Here is a 27,430-nt window from a genome sequence, read left to right on the forward strand (position 1 = left end):
AGCCTCAAGTATTCCCTCTTTCTAGCTTCCTTCAGGTTTTTTTCCCTCCAGGCTAAATATTCCCAATTCTTCTAAGCATTAACATCACCTGTAGAATAGCCAACCCCTACCTCAAAGAGCCCATGTTAAGGGGGTCTCTTGCTATCAAACTAGCCAACATATCCTAAAGGACAATCATTCTGCTACCAAGTGGGGGTCTTTCCAAACTCTCACCATGTCTTTTTTTTTTTTTTTTAATTTAATAGCCTTTTATTTACAGGATATATACATGGGTAACTTTACAGCATTAACAATTGCCAAACCTCTTGTTCCAATTTTTCACCTCTTACCCCCCCCCCACCCCCTCCCCTAGATGGCAGGATGACTAGTAGATGTTAAATATATTAAAATATAAATTAGATACACAATAAGTATACCTGACCAAAACGTTATTTTGCTGTAGAAAAAGAATCAGACTCTGAAATATTGTACAATTAGCTTGTGAAGGAAATCAAAAATGCAGGTGGGCATAAATATAGGGATTGGGAATTCAATGTAATGGTTTTTAGTCATCTCCCAGAGTTCTTTTTCTGGGCATAGCTAGTTCAGTTCATTACTGCTCCATTAGAAATGATTTCTCACCATATGTCTTGAGACCTGATCTCTGTTGACCCCCAAACTGATTCCCTAGGAGAACACAGATTCTCTTTTTCTTCCTGAATCTGACCTGGGGCTCCCTAAGAAAGCAAGGTCCCATAGGATGGGCCCCTCACACCCTTCCTGCCCCCAGCCCACAGAACTTTCAGGGGCCTGCAGGGCTGCTTCCCAGGGCAGTCTTGCTGTTTTGGAGGACCGCTCAGACCCCAGTTCCCAAGTTGACACCTATTGGCCTAGGGGGAGGTGGCACTTGTGTCAACAGGCAGATCCTGAGGTGTGAAGAAGTCACTGAGCTTAGGAGCCATCAGAATGAATCGTGGTGAAGCTCAGCTTTCTAATGAGAATAACACACCATGGGGACAAAGCTTCCTACTCCAGGCTCTCTCCTTCTCCAGCTATCCCATTTCTATCTTTGCCTTTTCTTTCCAACTTTGTTCTTTTTTCTCACCTTCTCCTTTCTCCCATCTTGATTCCCTTATTTTTCTTTCCTCTCATTTATCTCTCTTCTCCTCCTCTCTCAATTGTCCCATTTCCCCCATTCTTCTTTTGCCCATATTATCTCACTTCTCTTTTTGTCCCTGAATTTCTTCTCTACATTCTACTCACTTCACTCTATCCACCATTTCTTCCACTTCTACTTTCTCTCATACAATATCTTCTCTTCTCCATTATATAATTCTTTTACTCTATGATATCTTCTCCTCATGCTACCTTCTGCCACCCCACTCAGCATTATATTTCATCCCACACACAACTTCTAAAGCTATATTGCTAAAGGTCAAATCCAACCATATCACTCTCCTGCTCATAAAGTTTCAGTGGTCCCCCATTATCTCCAGCAAATTCCTCTGTAAAGCCCTTTACAATATGACTCTAGTCTAACTTATTTTCTTAGGCTTGTTATGTATTTGTGCCCCTTAAAAATTCTATTCTCTGGCCAAATTGGCTTATTTGATCTACCCCCCTACTCCATAGTCCATTCCCAGCATCTGTGCTGTGAGTATACAGGAACAGGTTAGCTCCCATGCCTGGAATCCTATTCACTTTAAGGTTCTGATTAAGATTCTCCCTCAAGAAGGTCCTTATTCCCAAATTTATTTGTATAATTATTATATGTATGTATATACCTATTACAATGTACATGTGTGTAAATATATACACATACATGTTATATACACATATATAACATTTGTTATATAATACATATTATCTATGAAATATATTCCACATATATTATATACACACCTTTATCTTACATTTTCCTATCTGTGAATGTATCATATCTCCCAGTAAACCCTAGAAGGGCAGGGACTATCTCACTTTTGTCTTTGGAGTCACAGCACCTAACATAGTGCTTGGCATATAGTAGGCGCTTAATCCTTAAATAGATGCTAGATGGTTGATTGACGAACTCATTGATTGATACCAGATTTAGAAGGTGACAACTAGAGAAATCCAACGTGAGGAAGGAAAACAACTGATTGAAGTAGGTAAGAAAGGGTGAGCAAAGGTCAGGTTTGTAATCCCTACAAACTCCAGGTTTCCTTTATGGAATGTGAGATGGAGAAAAGGGATGGTTTCTAAAGAACCCACATAGCTCAATTTTAGGTGTGAGCATTTGCACCTTGGAAATGGGGATTGGCTACTAATCAGGGATTGATTTATTGTTTTGTTGGTTGTCTAGACTTAAGAAACTGATGGAGAAAATGTGAATAATGCAGATTAAACTTAAAAGTGTGACCCAGTACATTTTTTGGGAAAGGAAAGCCAATTTTCAAACATTTATCAACAAACCTCTGTGTGTATTTAAGTTTAATATATTAATCTTTCAAGGACCTGATATTTCCCTCATTGTGGGCCCAAATTCTAATTGGCAGTTTAAGGGAACTGTTGCTTCCAAAAATATTCATTCCATCAAAGGCAGCAACAGAGTAATAGGGATGGAGTCAGAAGAATTTGAATTCAAATCCAGCCTTAGATATTTACCATCTCCATTATACTGGACAAGTCCCTTTAAAAAAAAAATACCGCTGCCTATTTCCCTCAGTTTCCCCAACTGTAAAATGAACATCATAATGGCACCTATCTCTCTGAGTTGTTATGAAGAGCAAATGAAACAATTTGGAAAGCTCTTAGCACAGTGCATAGTTGTTTAGTCATTTAGGTCATGGTTGACTAGGTTTCTATGCACTGTACAATGTACTATTATGTATTGTAGGCATTTAATAAATACTTGTTCCTTTCCATTTACCACCAGCTTAGGCTAGTTGTTCTCAGAGGATGACGCACAGCTTGGGTAGATCCTTATCAGAAACCTCACCCCAGCTTATGTTCCCTTTAAGCCCTCCTGAACTGGGTACCTTAACCCCACAATGAGCTAACCCAATGGCAAGTTAGTAGAGATAAAAACTAATAATAATAAAATCTCATTCTACATATAGCACATTAAAATTTAAAAAGTAATTTTCTCACAACCCTTTAAGATAAATAGTTTGTATAGGTCAAGGATTGACAAATTGCAGCAAGCAGAGGAATGGGTCGTTTGCTGGTCCTTGCTGTAAGTGTTTGTCAGTATATCTGATTTTATCAGTGTATGAAAACTCCCTTCTCCTGATGCAGATGGATAGCTTATGTGAAATTGGGTGTCTTAGGGAAATGCTTAGGAGGCATTGAGAAATTAAGTAACCTGCCCAGGATCACACAGCTGGTATACATTGGCCACAGGACTGGAATCCAGGCCTTCGTGCCTCCAAGGACAGCACCTCTATATACAACAGCATAGCTTCTTAGTGTAAATATTATTACAGATTAGATTTTACATATGAGGAAATTGAACCTTTGAGACTGTCTTTCAGAGGACCAGCTCTAATTGTTAACTCCTGGGTGAGTTTGCACAAATAAGCTATTAACCCAGAACTCTTCCAAAATGGTATATTAACAGAAGTGATAAGAAGATTAAAAAAAAAAAAAAAAAAAAAAAAAGGAAGACTAGATCTTCATTTAGGAAAATAAGAATCATAGAATAAATGGGAGAAATTAGAGCTCTAGCCTCCTATTCAATTCTGGAATCCTACCAGCAGTATTCCTGATAGGTGATCATCTAGTCTCTGCTAGAACCTCTTCAATGCTGGGGAGCTCACAGTCTGATGAATCATTCCTAATGGACTAAATGAGAAGGTATAATTCATGTTGCTAAGAATCAGCCTGAGATTTTGCTCTTTGACCTGGTTGAGAAGGAAGCAATGGCCCAATTGCTAAATTGGCAACCTGGCAACAAGGCTGTTAGGCCTTTATGGGCACCTTGTAACCCCTAGATGGTCTCTCCTTCTCTAGGCCACTGGATCTTTCACAGGTATGGATGAAAGCAGTGACCCTATAAAACAGCTGAGCCTGATTATGACTTTACTCCTAAGTATACTACAGCTACCCTGAAGGTTTCTTTGCTGGCAAATTTGCATAAGGATACAGCCAGTCAATATTGTCAGATTCCTAAGACTGAGTGTATTTGTGTGATTCACAGCATTAGATTTGGAATATAAAGACTTGAATTCAAATTCTGACTCTGCTGTGTACTAGTTATGTGACTGACACTTAATACCCCTAAACTTTGGTTTCAGTCTATTAAAATTTGTTAATTGCCTACTATATACCAGTCACTGTGCTAAGTGCTGGGAATATTATTTTTTAAAAAATTGGTAAAAGACAATCCCTGCCCTCAAGGAGCTAACAGTCTACTGGGGGGAGCAGCATGGAACCAACTATGGCCAAAGAAGAGACAGACTGAAAGATACAGAGGCAGAGAAATAGAGAGAGGAGAGACAGACTGACAGACAGAAACGGAGAAAGAGAAAGAGAGAGACAGACAGACAGACAGAGACAAACAGAGAGAAAGATACAGAGAGAGAGATAGAGAGAGAAGAGGAGAGTAGGAAAGAGAGAGAGACAGACAGACAGACACAGGGAGTCAGAGATAGAGAAACAGACAAAATGAGAGAGAGAGAGAAAGACAGAGACAGAGAGAGACAGAGGTGGGAGAGAGAGATCTATATCTGAAGAGATCTATATCTAACATCTATATCTATATATGATAAATTGGAGATGATCAACAGAGGGAAGGCAATAGTAATTAAGGAGGACTACAAAAGGCTTCTTGCAGAAAATGGGATTTTTAGCTAGGACTTAGAAGAAGCCAGAGCAGTAACAAGGAAGGAGAGAATTCCAGGTGTGAAGGGTAGCCAGTGAAAATGGCCAGAGTCCCGAGATGGGATAGAAAAAGGGCCAAGGGGACTCTGTTGAAGAAGACAGAGTGGAGGTGGTGTGAGATAACTACTAAAAAAGGGGAAAAGGTTCAGAAGTGGGAGGCTGGTTAGGAACGGATCTGAGCGCCAAACAAAAATTTCTAGGTTTGATTCTGGAGGCTGTTGTTTGTCTTTCATTTTCATGGAAACCTGATAACATCATGAGGGTGATAGTTTGACTTATGAATGATTTGGATTGAAGTGAAACAGAGTTCCATAAAGTCATTATCCTCCCTCTTTCTTCCAAAGTCATTAAAGTCCAGTGGCAAAACAAAGGTCAAGATGACTAATGATGGCCTGGGATGCAGGGGATGATCTTGGTATCTCTGATGTTTAACCAAGCTCTAAGCACTCAACGGTGCCTGCCTTAGGCTGGCTGAAATATGGCTGAAATAAATTGTTATCATCTGTTCATTCTGTTGGGAGAAGTCTTTACATGCTTGGTGTAGACCAGGACTTCTTAAAGCCCTTTTACCCCTCTTCACCTGATACATTTTTACATGAGCCTGGGTATATAGGTATATAAAATAGGAATGCAAATCAAATGTTTACTAATAATAAATCATAATTTTACAATCTTTACATTCAGTTACAAGACTTCATATTGAGTTGCAAACCACAGTTTAAGAAAGTGGGGTAAAGACATGCTCCTAACTCAGCAACAAGTTTAAGTCTATCCTTCTTAAGTCTATCCTTCTTAAGTCTACTCTCAACCTGGTGTAGTTCCTCTGCTGAGATGGTTTTACTGGGATGGAGCCACTGAGCAGGCTTCTTGGAGCCATAGGTGGGAGTTGGGTGAGAGATGGACATCAAATGTGGGTGAGCAGCTCTGAAAAAGGCTCAGCAAGCCCTCACACTAGAGAGGCTAGTCTTCCCTGAACTCATACAAAGGTAATAGAGTCCCTAGAATTTACTGAGCAGGGAAATGATCCCTGTCATGGTCAGACCTGTTCTTTAGAAGATTACTTTGACAGGCTAGTGGAATATGGACTGGAGTAAGGAGAGACTTATTTCACACAATGATAAAAAGATAGGATTTAACAAGATCCTAGACAAGTGATCATTTAGCTTCTTCTTTAAACCCACTAGTGAAAAGCAATTCATGGCATATTTGAAGTGCTCTACTTCACATTGTACATCTCTAATAGTTGGAAATTTTCCTTAAAACAAACTTAAATTGGTCTCTTTTCAACTTCTACCCATTGTTTCTAGTTCTGTGGCCCAGATAGAAAAAATCTAATATGCCTTCTATATAACAACCCTTCAGAAAAGTCAAGTCAAATAAACAAGCATTTATTAATCCCTAAATACTAAGCACTTGTCTCATTCAACTCTTTTCTTCTCCATTCCTAGTTTCTTCTACTAATCCTTCATATAGCACATTTTCTAGTTCTTTTCGCTCTCCTGATCACCCACTTCTAGTAGTACTCTCCTTCCTACAATACGGTGTCCATAATTGAATGGGGCACTCCATTCAATTGGTTGAACAAGGTTGAACAAGTACAGAGTATAGACTAACAATGATCTTCCTGTCCTGATCATTGTGCCCCAGTTAATGTAACCTAAGAGAACACTGACATTATTTTTAACTACCATCTTACAGTGTTGACTTCTAATTCGCTAAAATTCTCAAATCTTTTTCAGCTGAACTTCTGTTAAGCATGTTTTCTCGGCCTGTATTTATGAAGCTGATTTTGTTAAAATCCAATATGGAATTTTAAAGTCATCCTCTTTAAGCCTTATCATATCTGGCTCTCCATTGTAATCTGCTAAACTGTTTTGGATTTTCCTAAACATGTTAAATAACCCTTGCAGCTTCATGCAATCTTCAGATTTAACAAACCTATACCTTCTATGAATGATTAAAAAAAAAAAAAATGTTCAAAAGGACAAAGTCTTAGAGAATTCCACTAGAAACATTCTCCCTAATTAAATATTAACCCATTAATGACTATTTGGGTCATTTAATCAGTTCAGAACTCACCAATCTAGCCTATATATCTCTATCTTATCTACAAGAATATAACAAGGAAATTTGTTAAATGCTTTGTTGAAACCAAAGCATTTTTTATCTTCAGAATTACCCTATCTTATCAGCCTAATGATTTTGTCAGAAAATAAAATTAACTTTAGTTAATTTCCCCCATTCTAATGAAACAATTCTTGTCTTTGTAGACACTTCCTTTTCTAGATACTCAGTAACTACCCTTTTAATACTATCATGAGAGGCCATGAGGAAACTGGCCCCTATTCTAGACATTCCTATTTCTCTCTGTGTCTCCATTCTGACATTTTTTGGTATAATGGTAAATTACTTGAGATGACATGTAACAACACTGTACATTCATGTGTGATAGCATCTGCATAGAAAATAATGAGGACCTTTTTCTGGAAGATCAGAGCATGTTTGGATATTTTCTGTTGGCCTACCATGTGGGTCTGGAACCATCTTTTCCATTAGTTGTGTATCTGGAGAGATAAAAAACCTAACTCAGCAACTCAAGTGACTTTTTTGCTGCTTTCACATCTGAAATTCAAGGACTTCTTCCTTCACATTATAGAGTAAGGAATGGAAGGTATCAGGGTCACCTATTTCTCCTCCCTAACATCAGGCCATGGGATCTCAGAAAAAGGTGTGAGGCTTTTTAGTAACTGCTTTTCCATTATTGGTTCAGGGAGTGGAACTTGAGCCATTGTCATTCCAGATTTGAGGAATTAAGGCTGGCTATTTTAGCCAACTAGCAAGTCAGCAGAAGCTGGTACTGCCAGCTTTGGACTTGAACTTAGTAGAACAAAAGTGAATAAAATAAAGTTATGTGAAATAACCCTGAGCCTAATAACCTAATCCATCCAGAGACCTAGGTGATCATAAGGGAGGGATTATGTTAGAGAGAAAGGCTTGTATGTTTTTCTTATTATAATATTTGAAGTAAACTTCTTTTTTTCTTCCTGACTCAATTGGGATTAAATGACTTGCCCAAGTTCACACACCTAGGCTAAGTGTCTGAGACCAAATTTGAACTCAGGTCCCCCTGACTTTCAGGGCTGGCTCTCTATCCACTGCGCCACCTAGCTGCCTCCAGTAAACTTCTTTCTAAAGGCTAATCCATCAATAAGTAGCTAAATGGAATTGTAGTGCTAGTTACCAGTCCACTAAAAATCAGAGAAACACAATTAGTGGGGGCTCAAGCCCCCCACTTGCCTCATGATGTGATTTCATGATGTGGGGTTTGACACCAAAAGTTGGGTTCAATCACATGAAGAATTCACCAGTGGCCATTCTCTTTGGCAAAAGATAGATTTATTTAGGGAAGAAATTACAGATAAAATAGGCACCAGAAATGGTAAATATGAAATAGAGTGGGAGAGCATATTAAAGAAGTTCCTCAGTGGAACTCGCAATATCCAGAAGAAAAGGAGTACCCCATGAGGTTGCTGACAGGCTAAATCATGAAAGGGACTTAATATCCTAAAAGAACTAGTTAATTGTAAGGAGCAGAAGTGGCGTTAAGAAGCATAGTGGAGTTAGGGGAGATTCTAAATGGAATGGGGAAAGGGGAAGGGGAAAGACCCAAGAGGCAGAGGGCCATGGTGGACTGACCCAAAGGAGGGCAGCAGCCATGGGATGGCCCATAAGTACATTCCATAGGGAAAATTTAACCTCAGGAACATGACTGGGATTTCTGACAGGGCATGACAAGGTGAGACTGCTCGAGACCCCTACAGGTGGAGTCTCAGATGTTTGATATAACTTGGATTTCAGACAGGATGACCTCTCCAGATGGAGCAAAACCGATCTCTATTAGAGATCAATTAGGGATCAATTCCTCTGCTAATCCCACCTAACATTAAAGACCTCACCACTCAGGTTACTGAAGAACCTTGGGGGTAAAAGTAAGGAGGTAAAATGCTGCTGGAATATTCCAGAGAAAGTGTGATATAAGTTAACTTCTCTACATCAAACTTTCATAAACAGGGATTGGACAGCCAGTTCCCAGCATCACCCTGCCTGTGACATTAGAGATGAGAAAACAATTTTTATAAAATAATTGAGTAGGGGCAGCTAGGTGGTGCAGTGGATAGAGCACCAGCCCTGAAGTCAGGAGGACCTGAGTTCAAATAGGACCCCAGACACTTAACCCTAACTAGTTGTATGACCCTGGGCAAGTTACTTCACCCCAATTGCCTCAGCAAAAAACAAAACAAAAAAAAAACTTGAATAAGAACTAGGCCCTTCCCTGGGCTTTACACAAGGATAGTAAATTTAGAATACTTTTGGTTTGTTTTTTAATAACATAATAACAACTGAGCTTAGTGCTTAGTTAGTAAATTAATTAGTTAAAATCAGAAACTATCAGAGAACAGTGATCTCCTCCCAAGCTTTATTCTATTTCTAATCTTTCCTTCTGCCCCTTCTCTATACTCAGCTTATATGAGGGCACATTTTATTCTACTTGCCATACATACGACTCCATGAATATCTCATTTCAGTTCTAATTCACAAGCTTTGGTTTGCTAGTGTTGGTACACTGTCTTTGGTTATATCTTTATTTTATTGCTCCAGTCTCCATTTGTCCCTTCAGTGTTTTCTAAAGTCTGTCACTGTTTGAGTTAAAATGCAGCATAATAAAGGCCCATTGCTTTATTTATGTTTTTAATCAAGACCCATTTCTTTAAACAAGTATTGGCCTCTCTAATTCTTTTGTGACTCATTCTTTAAATCTCCAAACTATTGCAACAGACTGGACTGGATAGGTCTTAGAATTTTGGCAAGAATCAATGGCAGGCCCACTGGTTTGTAGTTTGCAGAATTTGCTCTCCTTTCTTTTTCAAAACCTAGCTCAGAAAATAACTGTATGGACATGTATACATATATTGTATTTAACATATACTTTAACATGTATTGGTCTACCTGCCATCTAGGGAAGGAGGTGGGGGGAAGGGGGGCAAAAATTGGAACAAAAGGTTTTGCACTTGTCAATGCTGAAAAATTGCCTATGCATATATCTTATAAATAAAAAGCTATAATAAAAATAAATAAATAAATAAAATAAAAAATCAAAACCTAGCTCAGAATTTGCTTTTCTCTCATCCTGTTGGACACGTTTTTCATTCTCTTTAGCCTTTCAAAAGTCCCCATTAGTGGTCCAGTACTCATACCTACTGGTTATTTCTGTATCCTGGGATGTAGTTCATCTTGGATTGGTAACTTGAACTCCCAGAGAAGGTAGTCAGATGCTGTATGAGATCATTCCCCTCTTTATCTTATTCCACTCCCTGATTGCCATTTTCATTTTAATTTCATAATCAAAAAATTATTTATCTTGGAGGAGAAAACAGAAGCAAAATAAGAAATCAGTAATTAATCTTTGTCTAGTATTATTATCATCTCACTTCCTCTGAGTAAAGATGTTATCTCTTCCTGGATTGAACCTTTAACCACAGTAAAGCTTTTTTTAAAAAATACCTATTTTTTAGTCAATAAAATGAAAGGATTAAATTAGATCATCTCCAATTTCTTTCCCATTCCTCCTTTGATCCAAATACTTTTTCTTTTTCTTAGATGGGAAGAAAGTCCATTTCTAAAAGGTCTGGAATTGGTTCTTATACATATTTGAATACTACACAGACCTAAGTGCAAAGATTTTGTGAATCAAAGAATTAGTATCATGAGTCTAACTTTCTTGTTTTAAAGAACAGAAAACTGAGACCCAGAGAAGTGAAGGCCCCTGAAGATCACACAAGAGCTAGTGAAGGTTCTGGGACCAGATTCAGAAAAAGCCAAAATGATTCATAATTCTAAGCTTTCAGAATAAGTATGACTAATAGTGGATACAAATTCTCTCTCCTCTGAATCTAATTCAGAAAATTTGTTTACTATTCCCCTTCCTACTGCTCTGTGGTTGGACCTTTGCTTGGTTTTCTCTTCTGAAAATGGTAATAACAATATTTACACTACCTAACTCAAAGGGGAGCCATGATTATCTAATGGGAATAAAGATGGAAAGTATTTGGCACGCCATAAAACATATCAATGCCAGGTATTATTAATTTCCATTATTACCAATGTACTACTGCCCACCTAATGGAAGCTCTCACTAGTTGTAGGCTAAATATCTGTTTGACTGGCAATAAATAAGCATGTGGAATTAGGGAGAGCTAAATTCAAATCCAGCCTCAGACCATGTATGACCCCAGGTGAGTCATTTTAATCTGTCTTCCTGTTTCTTCAACTATTAAAAAAAAAAAAAAAGAAAAAGAATATAATAGTATCCACTTCTCAGGGTGGTTGCCAGGATCTAGTGATACAATATTTGTGAAATACTTAGCACAGAGCCTGACACATTGGTAGGCACTTACATGATTGTTCTCTTCTCCTTCTCCACACTTCTTTATTGATTAGGAAGGGATAGATTGCAAGACTATATCACCAATTGCTTATTCTACAGATCTTAGTTCAAAAAAATATTGTCCCAAATGAGGAGGGCCAGTGGAAAAGGGGATAGAGTCAGTCTCTTATTACAAGGTATCAATCAAGGATGTGCTCTAATTATATTAGACCATTTTCTTTAAAACTTATAGGAAAAATAGATACCTACATGGGTTGATAACTGATGTCATCTCAGTTATCCTTTTGGGGGAAGAATACTGGGGGGGAGGGGGAGAGATGCCAACTTTGACCTTTTCCATTCTTTTGAAATCTTCCCCTTTTTAAAATAGCTTGATTTCTTAGTATCTTAAAAATTGTATAGTTCATATGGAACTATGTTCCAAGGGTTATCAAACTGTGCATACCTTTCAATCCAGCAGTTTCTATGGTCTGTATCCCAAAGAGATCATAAAGGAGGGAAAGGGATCCACATGTGCAAAAATGTTTATGGCAGCCCTTTTTGTAGTGGCAAGAAATTGGAAACTGAGTGGATGCCCATCAGTTGGAGAATGGCTGAATAAGTTATGGTATATAAATGCTATGGAATATCATTGTTCTATGAGAAATGATCAACAAGATGATTTCAGAAAAGCCTGGAGAGACTTACATGAACTGATGCTAAATGAAATGAACAGAACCAGGAAAACATTGTATACAGCAACAAGATTATATGATGATCAATTCTGATGAACATGGCTCTTTTCTACAGCAAGATGATTTTGGCCAGTTCTAATGGTCTTGTGATGAAGAAAGCCATATGCACCCAGAGAGGACTGTAGGGACTGAATGTGGATCATAACATAGAATTTTCACCTTTGTTGTTGTTGTTTGAATGCAATGTGTTTCTTGCTCATTTTTTTCCCTTTTTGATCTGATTTTTCTTGTGCAGTATGATAAATGTGGAAATTAGAAGAATTGCACATGCCTAAAATATATTAGATTGCTGTCTAGGGGAGGTGGTGGAGGGAAGGGAGAGAAAAAAAATGGAACACAAGGTTTTTCAAAGATGAATGTTGAAAATTATCTTTGCATATGGTTTGAAAATAAAAGCTACTACTTAAAAAAAAAATGTATTGCTCATTAGGAACTATGCCCAAAGAGCTATCAAACTGTGCATACCCTTTGATCCAGCAGTGTCTCTACTGAGTCTGTGTTCCAAAGAGATCATAAAAGAGGGAAAAGGACCCACATGGGCAAAAATGTTTTTAGCAGCCTCTTTTGTAGTAAAGAAGTGGGAATTGAGTGGATGCCCATGAGCTGGAGAATGACTGAATTAATTATGGTATATGAATGTAATGGAATATTAGTGTTCTATAAGAAATGATGAGCAGGCTGATTTCAGAAAATCCTGGAAAGACTTAACATGAACTGAAGTCTAATACTAAGTGAAATGAGCAGAAGCAAGAGAACATTGTACACAGTGACAAGATTATATGATGAACAACTCTTGATAGATTTGGTTCTTTTTCAACAATGAGGTGATTCAAGGTAATTCCAATAGACAAGGGATAGAAAGTGCCATCCATAACCAGAGAGAGAACTATGGAGGGATCAAACATAGTATGTTTGCTTTTTTATTATTATTGTTGTGGTTGTTGTTTACTTTCTTTTTCTTTCTCATGTTTTCCCCTTTTGATCTGATTTTTCTTCCACAGAATGTCAAATGTAGAAATATGTGTTAGAAGAATTGCCCATGTTTAACCTATATCAGATTGCTTGCTGTCTTGGGTAGGGGAGAGGAGAGAAAGAGAAGAATTTGGAACACAAGGTTTTGCAAAGATGAATGTTGAAAACTATCTTTGTATGTATTTGGGAAAATAAAATGCTATTTTAAAAATTCTATTGTTCAAACCTCAAAACAAATATTCCTGAGGAAATATCTGTTTGTTCAACAAGAACTAGTAGGAAAAAAAACTGAATAGTGGCTTCACAGAAAAAGAGATTAGACTGCTTATTTACAGTAAATTTCAAAAATATACATATATGTGCTTATATGCATAAATAAGTTTATATATACATACACATATATGAAGTTATAGCACGAAGAAAATGAAAGAATGGAAGGTCATATTTTTCAAAGCTATAGATAGGGGAATAGTTTGCAACTGGTTATGGGATCAATAATATCATAAAAGACAAACTTGTCAACTTTAGGTATATAAAAATACAAATCTTTTGCAACAATAAACTCAGTCATGATAGAATAAAAAAATTATTTTAAATGAGAAAAAAATTGATATTGAGCTCAGGACTCAGAAGAATCTATGCTCTCATCAATGTAGGTATCCCCTCCAAAGATGCAGAAAAGCCTGCTTATTCTTGTCATTGTCCTCTCATAAATTCACCATAGGGCATAATTACAATGAGCAAGGGACCTTCCTCAAATTCTCCTGACACTTTATGAGTATCAATAGAGAACTCAGTATTTCCATTGATTAGCCAAAATATTGTGTTAACTATATGAAAAAAACCTGATATAATAATAATTAGTATACTTAACTTTATATATCATGTTAAGGGAAAAAAATAAATGAAGAAACTGAGGCTGAGAGAGTTTAAGGGACTTGCCCACACATCTGATAATTATCTGAAGCAAAATTCAAACTCATTCAGCAGCAAACAATAATGTTTTGAAAATGTGTTCAAAATGATAGTAAACAGAGAAATATAATTTAAACAATTCTGAGGCATCAAATTGCTTGATATATTTTTTTTAATTGAAAAACAATGTTGAAGGATCTGTGGGAAAATAGACTTGCTGAATCATTGCTGTCAGAGCTATAACATTGGTCCTACCATTTTGGAAAAGAATTTGAATTATGAGAGGAAAGTTACAAAATTGTCCTAATCTTTGATCCCTTTAATCCCACTTCTGGATCTATGATCTAAGGAGACCACTGATTCCAAGAAAAGACTCATCTGTACTAAACATCTAAAGCAACACTATTTGTAATAGCTAAAAGAGACAATTTATGTTCCCCCATCAGACTAGGTAATGGCTAAACAAATTGTGTTACATGAATGTAATAGAATGTTATTGTTCTACAGGAAAGTATTCAAGGAAATATAACAACAATAATAATGATAGGGATCAGACTTGGATTTCTTTGGTATAGGAAATTCCCTTTACTAGGGCAGGTTGGCACCTTTTCTGCAATTTATAATCTTAAGGAATTGCATTGATCGCTGAAAGTTTACATGACTTGCTTGAAGTCATAAAGCTCATCTATGTCAATGATGAGGTTCAAACCTAGGTCTTTCTAGCTCAGAGGCTCACTCTCTGTTCATTATGTCTTTAGCAATAAATGTTAACATTCATATAGCATTTAGAAGTTTTTAAAGTATTTTGTACATATTGAATTTAATCCTTACATCTACCTTTTGAGGTAGATAATATTATAACTTCCATTTTATGGTTGAGGAAATGGAGATTAAGTGACTTCTACAGTGTCACAGAGCTATGTTTGGATTCGAACCCCTTACTCTAAATATGGTCAACCCTCCACTCTTTAACTTGGTGACCTTAGGCAAGCAACTCAATACTCTCTGCTTCAGTTTCCCCAGCTTTAATGGAATAGACTCAGACCTGTGGCACAAAGCCAAGTGCAAGGTGATGGTGCTACTCAATCAATGCCACAAAATGATGGGGGAACAAATGATAAGTCATTTTATTGTCCTGGTAATCAACATTTTAGTAGCTGAGTTTCTAACCTGGGGCCTTTGCCTTCACCCCTTCCTGGACAGACAATGAACTGTGGTGTTTCCCAAGGTTGGGGTCCTTGATCATAGTAGCTCCTTCTTAGGGTAACTTGCTGAAGGCAGACCTGGGTTGTCTTGGGTTGGTGCAGAAAATGAGGATAGTGGGGTGTCCTGGAGGGGGGTAGAGAAGATGGTGAGAATGTTAACAGCTGCCGTTCAGATGTGAATTATCCTTTCCACACTTTCCTTGCTCTATGGAGGTTCAATTAAAGCAGCGAAGGAGTCAGAATCCACACCTCTGCAAATGGGCTCTGTTTCCCAGGGCCCCCTTGCTCCATTCTTTCCCTGGGCTCTGTGGGTTTTGACACCTCCCTGCCACATGACAGGGGGCCATCTCACACCTTGGTCTCAGGATAAAAACCCCAGTCTTCCTGGCTTTCTCCCTAGTCTCACCCTGAAGCTGCCCCCCAACCATGGCTAACTCTCCGCGCCAGCAATTCCCCAGGCAGGAAGATTGGCTGCTCCCCCAGGACTGGGGCTGGGGCTGGGAGAGCCCCTCGGACTCCACTTCTCCCACATCCTCTTCTGATTCCTATAGCTCATCCCCATCCTATGGACACCCAAGTACCACAGAAAGCCTTCCTCAAGCTCTAGACTGCCACCCTCCAGAGCCCCCTACTTCTGCCCCTTTCCAAAGGAACAGAAGGGAACGAGGTGGCCCCGCCAGTGGGCAGAGGCAGAGCGCCAGCGAGCGTGAGAAACTGAGGATGCGCAACCTCTCACGTGCCTTACATGAACTGCGGCGTTATCTACCACCCTCAGTGGCACCTGTCGGACAGAGCCTGACTAAGATTGAGACCTTGAGGCTGGCTATCCGCTACATTGGTCACCTGTCGGCCCTTCTGGGACTCAGCGAGGAGAGCCTAAGGCGCCGAAGGAGGGAAGGGACCATGCAGAGCTGCCCACTCTGTCCTGACAGATTGGGCTGCTGTCCAGACCAAACCCAGAGCCTCAGCTCACTCTCCCACGCTCCCAGAGCCTACTCTCCCCTGCTCCCTGAAGTCTGGGCATCCCCACCTTCCTGCCGATTAGTTCTGCCTCAGCCCAAGCAATGTGGTGAGCAGAACCTCAATTCCAGGTCTTGGGGTTCACTTTCTTGCTGCTTGGGATCACCAACCAGGCCAGACCTGCCTGGAAGAAGACATCAAGCTGTAGGATTTGGGAATCCTCCCCCTGTCTGCCCTGGAACACAGATCCCACCCAAGTTACACTGGGAAAAAGCCACTGATCCTGCTTCCTGGGCGATAGCTCCACATTCCTCTGAGTTCACTACTCTATACCAGGTACAATGTTTCTCCCTCTGTGTGTCTCCATGAGAAGTTCAAACCATTTATTTGAAAGACAATTTCCAAAGGCTCAGATTTGGAACTAGGGAGGAAAGTGGTTGGGGGCTGGACTGTTTGCTAATCTAATCTTTATAGAATAAGGGAATATCAGCATCAGAATAGATTTAAGATAGGATCTAAACCCCATCATTTTACAAGTTAAAATATGTTGCTATTCCATTTCTAGGGGAAAGCTATTCATGAACCTCCAACGATTTCAATATATTCCTCAGGTCTTTTGTTGTCATCCCTCCCACCCCAGTTTAACCAGAAACCCCTAAGACTAGTTAAAGTCAGAAACAGAAACCCTTAGCCGGTGCTGATGGTCACACCATAACTTCTAGCTCTAGCTCCTGATTTAATTTCCCCTTCATTATATCCAAAATTTATCAAGAGCCTACTCTGTGCAAGGCAGTGCTGCAAAGATTGCAATGAGCAAAAAAGTTATTCTTCTAGTGGAAAGATGGCTTTTTCTCTAGTGATGCTTCTCCCATCCATATTTCCTCATCCAAATGCCCCATTGTTCTCTTCTCTCAAGAAGACTAAGGATTGGTTGGAGGATAAGGGCAGGAAGACTCAGGGTTGAGGAGAGGGATGGGTATTCTTGTGTTGAAAAGCCCACTGGCATGGGAGATCCCTTATAGGTTGAGGAGTAAGGATTCTGATGAAAGTAGCAAAGCATGATGGCAGAGGAAGGACAGTATGAAGGCAGAGAAAAGAGCCCTGGGTTTAAATCCCAAATCTGCTCCTTATTACTTATATTAACTTTTAAGTCACCTTATTTCTCCATGTCTGCAGTTTTCTTAGCTGTTTAAAAAAAAAGAAAGAAAGAAAAGAAAAAGCAGGGAGGATTAGAATAGGTGGTATTTAAAGTGCTTTTTAGCCCCTCTCACCTTCTCTGGAGGCATGATTGACTTTCGAGAGGTCCCTTGTCATTGCTTTAGACCCACTCAGATATCTTATATTCAGCCATCCAGATAGAGGAAAGCAAAGAAATAACCCCCCCCCCATTTTTTTTCCCCATGTCTCCCAGCTTTCTGTGGAAAATGAGCTCCTATGTCTCCCTGGGAATCTCATGTCCAGACATAGGTCTTGTGGCAGACAAGAGCAAGAAGCCTAAGTTAACTCTGGCTCCTAAAGGAATAAGTGCCTTAGGAGAAGAAAAATAATTCCTCTGCAATTCTCCACTATTCCATCCATGAATTAGCAAATCCTCTCTTTTCTCCACTTACCTTTGTTCAAAGAAGGATGACTAGAATGGTGAGGAACCCAGAAACTATAGTGACAGATGAGCTCAGTAATCTTTTACCTGAAAAAAAAAATACCCTAAGAAGAGTTATGGACTTTGAGAACCCTGAAAATCTAGGAAACCAACCAATACTTGTGACACTAATCAATGATTTGTTTCCCTTCTGGTCTTAGGTCATCACCACCTCTCCGGAATCCAGTTTACCAGCTCTCACAGGACCTTACCAGTCACAGCCCATACCTCCGAGATGTCAGCCAGAACTGTCAACACAGTGGGATTGCTGGGGTTACAATGGCCTGACTTCTATACAGGAGTCAAACCCTTTACTCATGTTCAGAGAGGACAGGTCCCCTGAGTGCTAAGGACTTGGGGGTTCTGAGCTTGGGGAGAAAGAGCTGGTATTTCTCAAGTAATTGTCCACATGTTATGTCTTGCCCCATCTCCGGAAAGTCCAAGGATTAAATCTATATTATTTACTTCTTTTCTGTGTTATTTTTTAATACTTACTAGATATTAGAGAATAATACTTTGAAAACACCCCTCATTGCATGCTCCTATAAGTTCCTAGGTTTAGATCCAGAAGGGATCTTAAAGACCATTCAATTCATCCCCTTCATTTTACAGATAGATAAAAAGAGGGAGGGACAGAGAGATGGAGGGAGGAAGGGAGGAAGGGAAGAACGGGAAAGAAAGAAGGAAATGAAATGAAAGCTTAATTTCTACCTTTTTTAATAGTTTTCCAGGTTTTTGTTTTGTTCTGCCTTTTTAATGCCTAATGAACTCTTGATCCTAAGAAGAATGAGTTCCTTGCTTCTGGTGCTATATTCAGTTTACAGGTTTTAGGGAAGATAATCAAAGTCTCTGAAGGTCCTCAGAGTTCCCTATGATCCAGCTGTCCAACTGAAAATGGCTAATTGATCTTATCTTTCCCTAAGATCTCTCCTTTCTTCCTTCCCTACTTATCTGCTCACACAAACTATACTTCAGAACACCAGCTTAGGTGCTGACAGAATCTACCTGCCACCTTAGTTGGGAAGGATGGTTGACATACTTGGCTATTTCCAAGAATCTTGTCCCAGAGCAATCAGGTTTTAGAGTATTGTTTGTGAGAATACCTCCCCTCTAGACATTTATCAGGGAAGACTGTTTAGGGAGCTCTCACAGCAGCTTATCATTACAGGATTATAGACCATATTAGTTTCTCCCTTTTTCATTTCTCTGCTCCAGAAATAGGGCTTTATGGCAATATGCTTATATGCTAACAGAACCTGATGGCTCAGTGGGGTGGAGGGAGGAAAGATTGCTGGATTCTGTGGCTATGAAAAGGGTAAAGATAAAGAATAATCAGACTGCAGAGTCTTTTGAGAAAATCATAGATTTAGAGTTAAAAGACACCTCATAGACTATCTAGTCCAAATCTCTCATTTTACAGAGGAGGAAATTGAGCTCCATTGAGTTTAAGGGACTCACCCTTCTGAACCCATGTCTCTGGAGTTATGATCCTATGATCCAATAATTCTCCTTTTAGAGAAATGTACCTACTCAGGAAAGCCATTAAGTAATGGTTGCTCTCTCTAAGCATCTCCAATCCTGCTGTCCCTGAATCCTATGGTCTCAAAAGACTGAAAAGGCTGAAAAAGTCTTTTCTGTTATTGACAACAAATTTTAAAGGAGACATTGCCAAAGACTATTCTGTTATTGATAAATCTCAAAGACTTTTAAATGTCCATTGGTGGGGGCTCATTTCCCAAGCCATCCTAACAATATTGTCATAAAATAAGAGGCTGGGTAGAACCTCAACCCATTTTCTAGTCCATGCCTCACTATTTAATCAAGCTCCATTGAAACTTTCCCACACAACTGCAAATCAAGTCTATTCTTAAAGATCTCTAGAAAAAGGCATTTCCTATCTTCCCCAGACAAATAAATGTACCAGTCAATATTCATTGAGCTTTTACTGAGTACATAGTATTACATTACATTCTTCAAGGTGTTCTAGAGAGAGAGAGAGAGACAATTTTTCCCTTCAAGAAGCTTAGATGGTCATATGTCCATTGGGATAGTTACAAATACAAAACATAAACAAACAAATAGAAAAACATAAACATATTGATGTACCTCAATAGCTAGATTGTGAATTACAAGAGCAAAGTTTAAACATCAAAAAAAAAAAAAAAAAAAACAGGTTGTCAACACACTACACATCAGGTAAGACACTTAAGCACCGTGGGCCTGAGTTTTGAAATATGTGAGATGGAAATGATTATATTTGTTCTACCAACTCCACAGGATCATCCTGAAGTTCAAATATGATAATAAAGCCACGCAGAATGTCTGATCTGGAAAGAAGCTTTGAAATAATTTCCTTCAACCACTTAATTTTATAAAGGAGAAAATTGAGGCCAAAAGTCAGATAGCTTGCCCAACGTCACACTATTAGTAAAGTTAATACTAGAAGTGAACTAGCTTAAGTCCTCTTGGCAAGCTCTTATCACCACACCAAATTATGCAGAGGTAAATAGTATCAGCTATTATTTAAAAAAAAAAAAATCTTTAAAGCTTGTAAAACACTTTGTGCTACTTATTTCTTTTTCTGGAATCAACAATCCCTTTGAGGTATATGACAAAGGGCATTATTATCTCTAACAGAAGAGAAAAATCAAGATCCAGAAATGGCAAATGACTTACTTGTTCATAATCACCCTACTAGTATCAGAGGTTGGATTTGAAGCTTGGTCTCCCCTGACCAGAGGGTCAATATATTTTCTGCTATGCCTTTCATATGAAGACTATCCTTTTGGAAAAAAGAAGTGTTGTAAATAAAAAGCTATAATTAAAAAAAAAAAAAAGAAGAAGAAGAAAGAAAAAGAGAAGTGTGTAGACTTACTACTCCCTAACTGCTTACACAATGTATCCTGACAGGCATAAAGGATTGTGGGTAATGGCCCAGGGATGAGAGTGAAGAATAACTATAGCCATGAAGTTATTCCAGGAAGTCTCCACTGAGGCTGAATTTTCATAAAGTGAAAGAATCTCAAGGCCATCTAGTCCAACCCTTTTCTGAACAAAAATTCCCCCTTAACATGTCCAGCAAGTGCTCGAGTTCCCTTTCTCCCCAAAAACCTTCAGTGAAAGTGAGTTCACACTTTAGACAGTTCATTCCATCTTTGGATAATTATAATTATTCCGAACTTTTCTGTTGCCACCTCTAAATAAGACTTCTTTGGGGTAAAGCAGAAAAAAATTCTTTTTTTTTTTTACATTTAAAAACCATTTAAATATCTGAAGGCAACTATCATTTAATGCCCCTCCCCACAAAGTTTTCTTTTCTTCCAATTAAACATCCCCAATTCTTTCAGTTGACATAATTTCAGGCTTACCCAAAAAATATCAGCCAAGCAATTCACACAGAAAAAGCCAAGTGGATGAAAAATATAGATAGCTTCTAATATACAATTGTCTGGGTAGTCTGCCAAGTTAGATTAGAAAGGAACAGTCAGTTTGCATCCAGATTTAAAGAAGGAAAAAAGCAGGTAGGATTACATTTGTGAAATTGATAGCTGTTTTCAATAATCCCAAACTACTACAAACTAGTAAATAGAAATTTTTGTGCCTGAAGCAAGTACTACAATCCTATGAATAACATGCAAAGATAACACACCCTCCAGTAATGTAATAAGGGAGTCCTAAGTGACACAATGTTATACAGTATAAATTTCCCCTCATGTGGCATGTGTTGATATCCATTGACTTGCTACATTGTCTCTTCTCCAAGTAGCTACCTTCAAAGGTCTGTGTTTCCCCCTAGTTATGGAATACTACCATATCATTACATTCAAACTCTCTTTGAGTACTATGGGAAACTCTGTTGAGAAAATGTACTCCCACTACTCAGAACTCTTGCCCTTCTCCTGTTTTTTATTTATACAGCCACTTTACAATGTAACATCACAAGGTGAATGATGTTAACACAACTAATTTTTTAGATCTCAAACATAAAAGAAAAATACTGTATATGATTCAGGCCAATTCCAATAGAATTGTGATGGAGAGAGTCATCTAAGAGTACTATGAAAGAGTACTATGGGGACTGAATGTGAATCACAACATCATATTTTTGCCTTTTTTGTGGTTTGCTTGCTTTTCCCCCCTTTTTTATCTGATTTTTCTTGTGCAGCATGATAAACGTGGGAATAGTATAGAAAAATTGCACATGTTTAACATATAATGGATTACTTGTTGTCCAAGGAAGGAAGTGAAGAGAAAGGAGGGAGAAAATTTTGGAACACAGGGTTCTCCAAAGGTGAATACTGAAAACTATCTTTGCATATCTTCTGAAAAAGAGAAAGCTATTTAAAAAAAAAAAAAAAAAAAAAAGAAGAATACCATATAGCTAAAAATTATAAACAAAGTAGATGCCCATCAATTAGGGAATGACTAAACAAATTGTGATACATGAATGTATTATAAGAGATGATGTGTGTGATGAATACAGATAATCACAGAAAGATTCATTTGAAGTAATGCAAAGTGAAGTCAGCAGAGTCAAGAAAATAATGACTGCAGCAAGGTAAATTAAAAGACCAAGGAGTATTCAAATTAAGAGACATGAGAAGACATTCCTAATATACCCCCTTCTCAGAGGTAGGAGGTCTATAGGTGTTATCCCTTATATTTATTTTCAGGCTCTTTCAATATATTGATCGGTTAAACTGACTTTTTCTCCCTCTCTAAAAAGTACTATTTGTCATATAGGATGATTCTCTGGGAAGGGGAAGGGAAGAGAGAAACAGGATACTATAATGATGTAAAAAACAGAAAACATCAATTACAAAATTATTTTTTAAAGAATGTCATAGATATTAAATATACTAAAGTCAATGCATAAATAATACATGTGTCATAATATCTATATAAAACTTTATTACATTCTCTAACTAATGTCCTTAGTATTTATGGTGAAGAGTGGCCACAAATCTATGGAACCTATCAAGGAAGCACATGAAGGAGGATTCTGCAGTATTTGATGTAACTAATCCATTTAGGAATATCTACACCACATAAAACTAAGTCTCAATGCTTGTTTACTGATCCTCATCATTTTTCAGCTAGACAAATCCTCTTCTCTATTTAAACATAGCATTGACAAACTTTTTAATTTTATCATCACTCTTTAAAAGGTATTTTAAAAAATATTTCCTCTTAATATGAATAATAATTTCAGGGGAAGTAGTATGAAAGTTGCCTTCATTTGAAGGATGAAGCAGGACACCATACCAATAGGTTGAAGGAAAAACTAGTGATATAAGTGCATGGCCATTATTGGGAAAGCTTCTATAAAGGAATGGGATAAGGATGTTCTCCACCCTTGAAGTACTGAACTGCTGTCAAATTTTCAGTCACTTTCAATCATGTCCAATTCTTCATTATCCCATTTGGGATTTTTCTTGGCAAAGATAGTAGAGTAGTTTCCCATTTCTTTCTCCATCTCATTTTAAAGATAAGGAAACTGGGGCAAACAGGGCTAAGTGACTTGCCCAAGGTCACATAGATAGTATCTATAACCAGATCTGAACAAAGAAAAATGAAAATTTCTGACTCCAGGCCCAACACTATTCACTGAACCACTTAGCTACCCCCTTCTAAATTTAGCATCCAATATTCAGCACATTGGGGAAAAACACTGATCAGCTTACCTTACTTATAGCTTTGTAAAGCTATTCTTTACTTCAAATGCCTTTTATTTGTCTGTTAATTATTTAAAGCTACCTAATAGTTGATTGTTTTTAATCGATGCCTTTTGCTTTTTATATAAGTAATTTCCAGATACACTTCCTCCCCGACCACAACTACCATCAGGCAGTAAGCATTCTCTTATAACAAAGAAAAATGACAATGGTTGTATATTAACGCATATGAAATATTCCATACACTTAGTTCTTTGACTCACTAAAGAAAGAATGATACATTTCTTCATCTCTTTTCTGGGGTCATAAACAATTCTTTACAATTATACTGTTTTCAGGAAAGTATATCTTATTTATGCCATGAATCAGCATGATTTATTTTATTTTTTTTAATAGCCTTTTATTTACAGGATATATGCATGGGTAACTTTACAGCATTAACAATTGCCAAGCTTCTTGTTCCATTTTTTCACCTCTTACCCCCCATCCCCTCCCCCAGATGGCAGGATGACCAGTAGATGTTAAGTACATTAAAATATAAATTAGATACACAATAAGTATACATGACCAAAACATTATTTTGCTGTACAAAAAGAATCAGACTCTGAAATATTGTACAATTAGCTTGTGAAGGAAATCAAAAATGCATATGGGCATAAATATAGGGATTGGGAATTCAATGTAATGGTTTTTTAGTCATCTCCCAGAGTTCTTTTTCTGGGCATAGCTGGTTCAGTTCATTACTGCTCCATTGGAAATGATTTGGTTGATCTCGTTGCTGAGGATGGCCTGGTCCATCAGAACTGGTCATCATATAGTATTGTTGTTGAAGTATATAATGATCTCCTGGTCCTGCTCATTTCACTCAGCATCAGTTCCGTGTAAGTCTCTCCAGGCCTTTCTGAAATCATCCTGTTGGTCATTTCTTACAGAACAGTAATATTCCATAATATTCATATACCACAATTTATTCAGCCATTCTCCAACTGATGGACATCCATTCAGTTTCCAGTTTTTAGCCACTACAAAAAGGGCTGCCACAAACATTCGTGCACATACAGGTCCCTTTCCCTTCTTTATAATCTCTTTGGGATATAATCCCAGTAGTAACACTGCTGGATCAAAGGGTATGCACAGTTTGATAACTTTTTGAGCATAGTTCCAAACTACTCTCTAAAATGGTTGGATTCGTTCACAACTCCACCAACAATGCATCAATGTCCCAGTTTTCCCGCATCCCCTCCAACAATCATCATTATTTTTTCCTGTCATCTTAGCCAATCTGACAGGTGTGTAGTGGTATCTTAGAGTTGTCTTAATTTGCATTTCTCTGAATCAGCACGATTCAAACAGAGAAATATGGAGAAGACAATTCAGTAAGAATAATGCTATGTGCATAGGGTATATATAACTAGGCACAAGGAAGATAAGAAGAGAGGTCTAACTGGAACAAAATCCAACAGGAAATATAGTATTACCCAAATCAGTAACTACCAGGGCATCTACTACCACATAACAGGACCACAGCAGCTATATAGGTAGAACAACATCCATGTAAATTCATCATATGCCATGCCCCAAATCAGGATCCTAGTTTCAGAAGCTGAGTTCCACCAATGCTGCTTATTACCTCTAAGCAGGGGACCCCTGACAGGTAGCCATATCTAGAGCCAACTCTGACCTTTCACTATTCATGTTTTCTCTTCTATGAAACTGCTTCTGAATGGTAAGAATCATTCAGGGGAATCCTAGAGAATTCCCCATACACTAAAAACTAGGAATTCCATTCCCTTCTCTAAAAGAACTAGGGGTCTTCTTGACCTCAAAGCTGCAGTTTAGTTTCATCCCCAGAGAATACACAGTTTAGAATCAGAATATAAGACAGTGGTCTCCTTGCTCTCTTTCTTTTCGTGCTTCCTTTAAATCTCAACTAAAATCCCACTTTTTACAAGAAGTCTTTCCTAAACCCCCTTGATGTCAGTGCCTTCCCTTTGGGATTGTCTTCAAATGATGCTGTATAAAACTTGTTTGTACACAGTTATTTGCAAGTTATTTGCAATGTGAGCTCCTTGAGAGTAGAGGTTTATTTTTGCCTTTCTTTACATCCCTAATGCTTAATACAATGTCTGGCATATCATAGGCATTTAATAAATTATCAAAGAGAAGGGACCTTGGAATCAACTAGTCCAAAATTTTTATTTTACTAAAAATAAAGAAGCCCTGAGACTTACCTCATGGGACTATCATGAGGAAAATGCTTTGGGAATTTTTTTTAAAAAAGCTATCTAAATGTGAGTTGTTTTTATATTCTCTCACAATGTTCAATTCAAAGAGTCGGCCCTAAGCAAATATAAAGTAACCCAAATTTTTAGGAGCTTATAGAAATTGAATAACTTAGTAGGAAAAGAGCAGTTGAATTCAAATCCCATCTCTAGCATTTATTACCTGTGTGATCTTGGGTAAATCATGGACTTTTCTGTGCCTCAGTTTCTTTTCATTGTTTAAAAAAAAAAAGATGCTGGACTTGATGACTTCAAAAGTCACAGGTCCAGTTCTATGAACTAAGAACCTGTGATTACTGACATCTAAGTTATAAGACATGCTCTTCAAAACAATCAAGTTTCTTTCCACTCCCAACAGCTTGATTTGTCAATTGCCTGCTCATTTAAAGTCTCTGAGGTACATATCCTCTGGAGGAAGTGAGAGATAACTGTGGAAGCAATGCAAAGGAAAGTGATATCCAAGCCCATGAGCCATTTATGTCTCTCACAGCACTAATCACTTATTTTCCTATGACATAGTGGATTCCTTGTTTCTAGGAATTTTTGACCAAAATGACATAGCTAACATTTCCTACCTTCTGTTTACCTTCACTTTGCCAAAGTATTCTCTTCTTAAAGAATTCCTCATACACTCCAACACTGATACTTCCCTTTTACTTGAAAAGACTGGAATATATATATATATATATATATATATATATATATATATGTATGTATGTATTTAAATCTCTGCTCTACAATTCACTAGCTATTTAACATTTAGCAAGTTATTTCTTCGTGGATCTTAATACCCTCTACTATGAAATAAGGGGTTGGGCTAGATTATCTCTAAAATCCTTTCTTGTTCTAAAATTCCAATAAACCTGCTTCAAAACTCTCACACTGGCATCTTAGATTGAAATCCTAAGAATTTGTGATTATCAACTATGAAAGACTTGGTTCTTCTCAATAGTTCATTCAAGGCAATCCCAATAAACTTGGGATAGAAAACAGCATCTGCATCTGGAAAAAGAACTATGGAGATTGAATGTAAATCAACACATACTATGTTCACTTTTTCTTCTTTTTTTTCTGTTTCTTTTTTCCTTGGTTTTTCTCTTTTGTTCTGATTTTTCTCTTCCAACATGATTCATAAAGAAATGTGTATTTTAAAAGATTACACATGTATAACCAGAAAAAAAAACAATAAAAAAAAAGAAATCATAAGAACTTCTAAAATTAAATGTTCCCTGATTAAATATTTAGAGGACAGATTAAAAAAATTCCTATCCTTAGAAAAAGTCACACCAAATTGTGAGGATAAAAATATTGGGAGCAGATAAAGAAATTCTCATCCTTAATAAAAAGCACCAGGGACTTTGGATACAGGCCCCAGGCCAGGAATTTTTAGGTGCCCCTAGACAAATTCAAATCTTCTTACCCGAGTTGAAGATTAGAAATCCCTTCCCCCAAAGCTGAGGGGGAGATCCAGACTTCAGGGCCTGGGGAAGTGCTGGGAAGACAAAGTGAGAGCCATAGGCCACTGGGGGTTGGCGCCAGGAAAGTTGCCCACGCAGGAAGGAGATGGGACCAGGTTTAATCAAGAAGAGATCCAGGAAGGCTTTTTAATTTGGCGGTGAGACGACACAGCTTTGAACCACTCACTCTCTTCAGTGCTAAACTTGTCTCCTCACAGACACCTGCCTGTTCTTCCGCTCACCCCACCCCCACTCCATCCCCTCAGTTGCTCAAGGTCACTTTGATGTGTGGATGGATGCTGGGGAG

At 38.0% G+C, this 27,430-nt stretch overlaps 1 protein-coding gene across 1 annotated transcript; it reads left to right on the forward strand.

Moving 5' to 3' along the window:
• The first annotated feature begins 15,536 nt into the window (after positions 1 to 15,536).
• On the forward strand, positions 15,537 to 18,059 carry LOC100929869 (mesoderm posterior protein 1). The gene is made up of 2 exons (XM_003755545.1): positions 15,537 to 16,406; positions 17,871 to 18,059. The coding sequence occupies exons 1-2, from the start codon at positions 15,537 to 15,539 to the stop codon at positions 18,057 to 18,059; spliced, it is 1,059 nt and encodes a 352-aa protein (XP_003755593.1).
• The last annotated feature ends 9,371 nt before the right edge of the window (positions 18,060 to 27,430 follow it).

This window comes from Sarcophilus harrisii, chromosome 2, assembly GCF_902635505.1.
Source record: "Sarcophilus harrisii chromosome 2, mSarHar1.11, whole genome shotgun sequence".
NCBI classification, from domain to species: domain Eukaryota; kingdom Metazoa; phylum Chordata; class Mammalia; order Dasyuromorphia; family Dasyuridae; genus Sarcophilus; species Sarcophilus harrisii.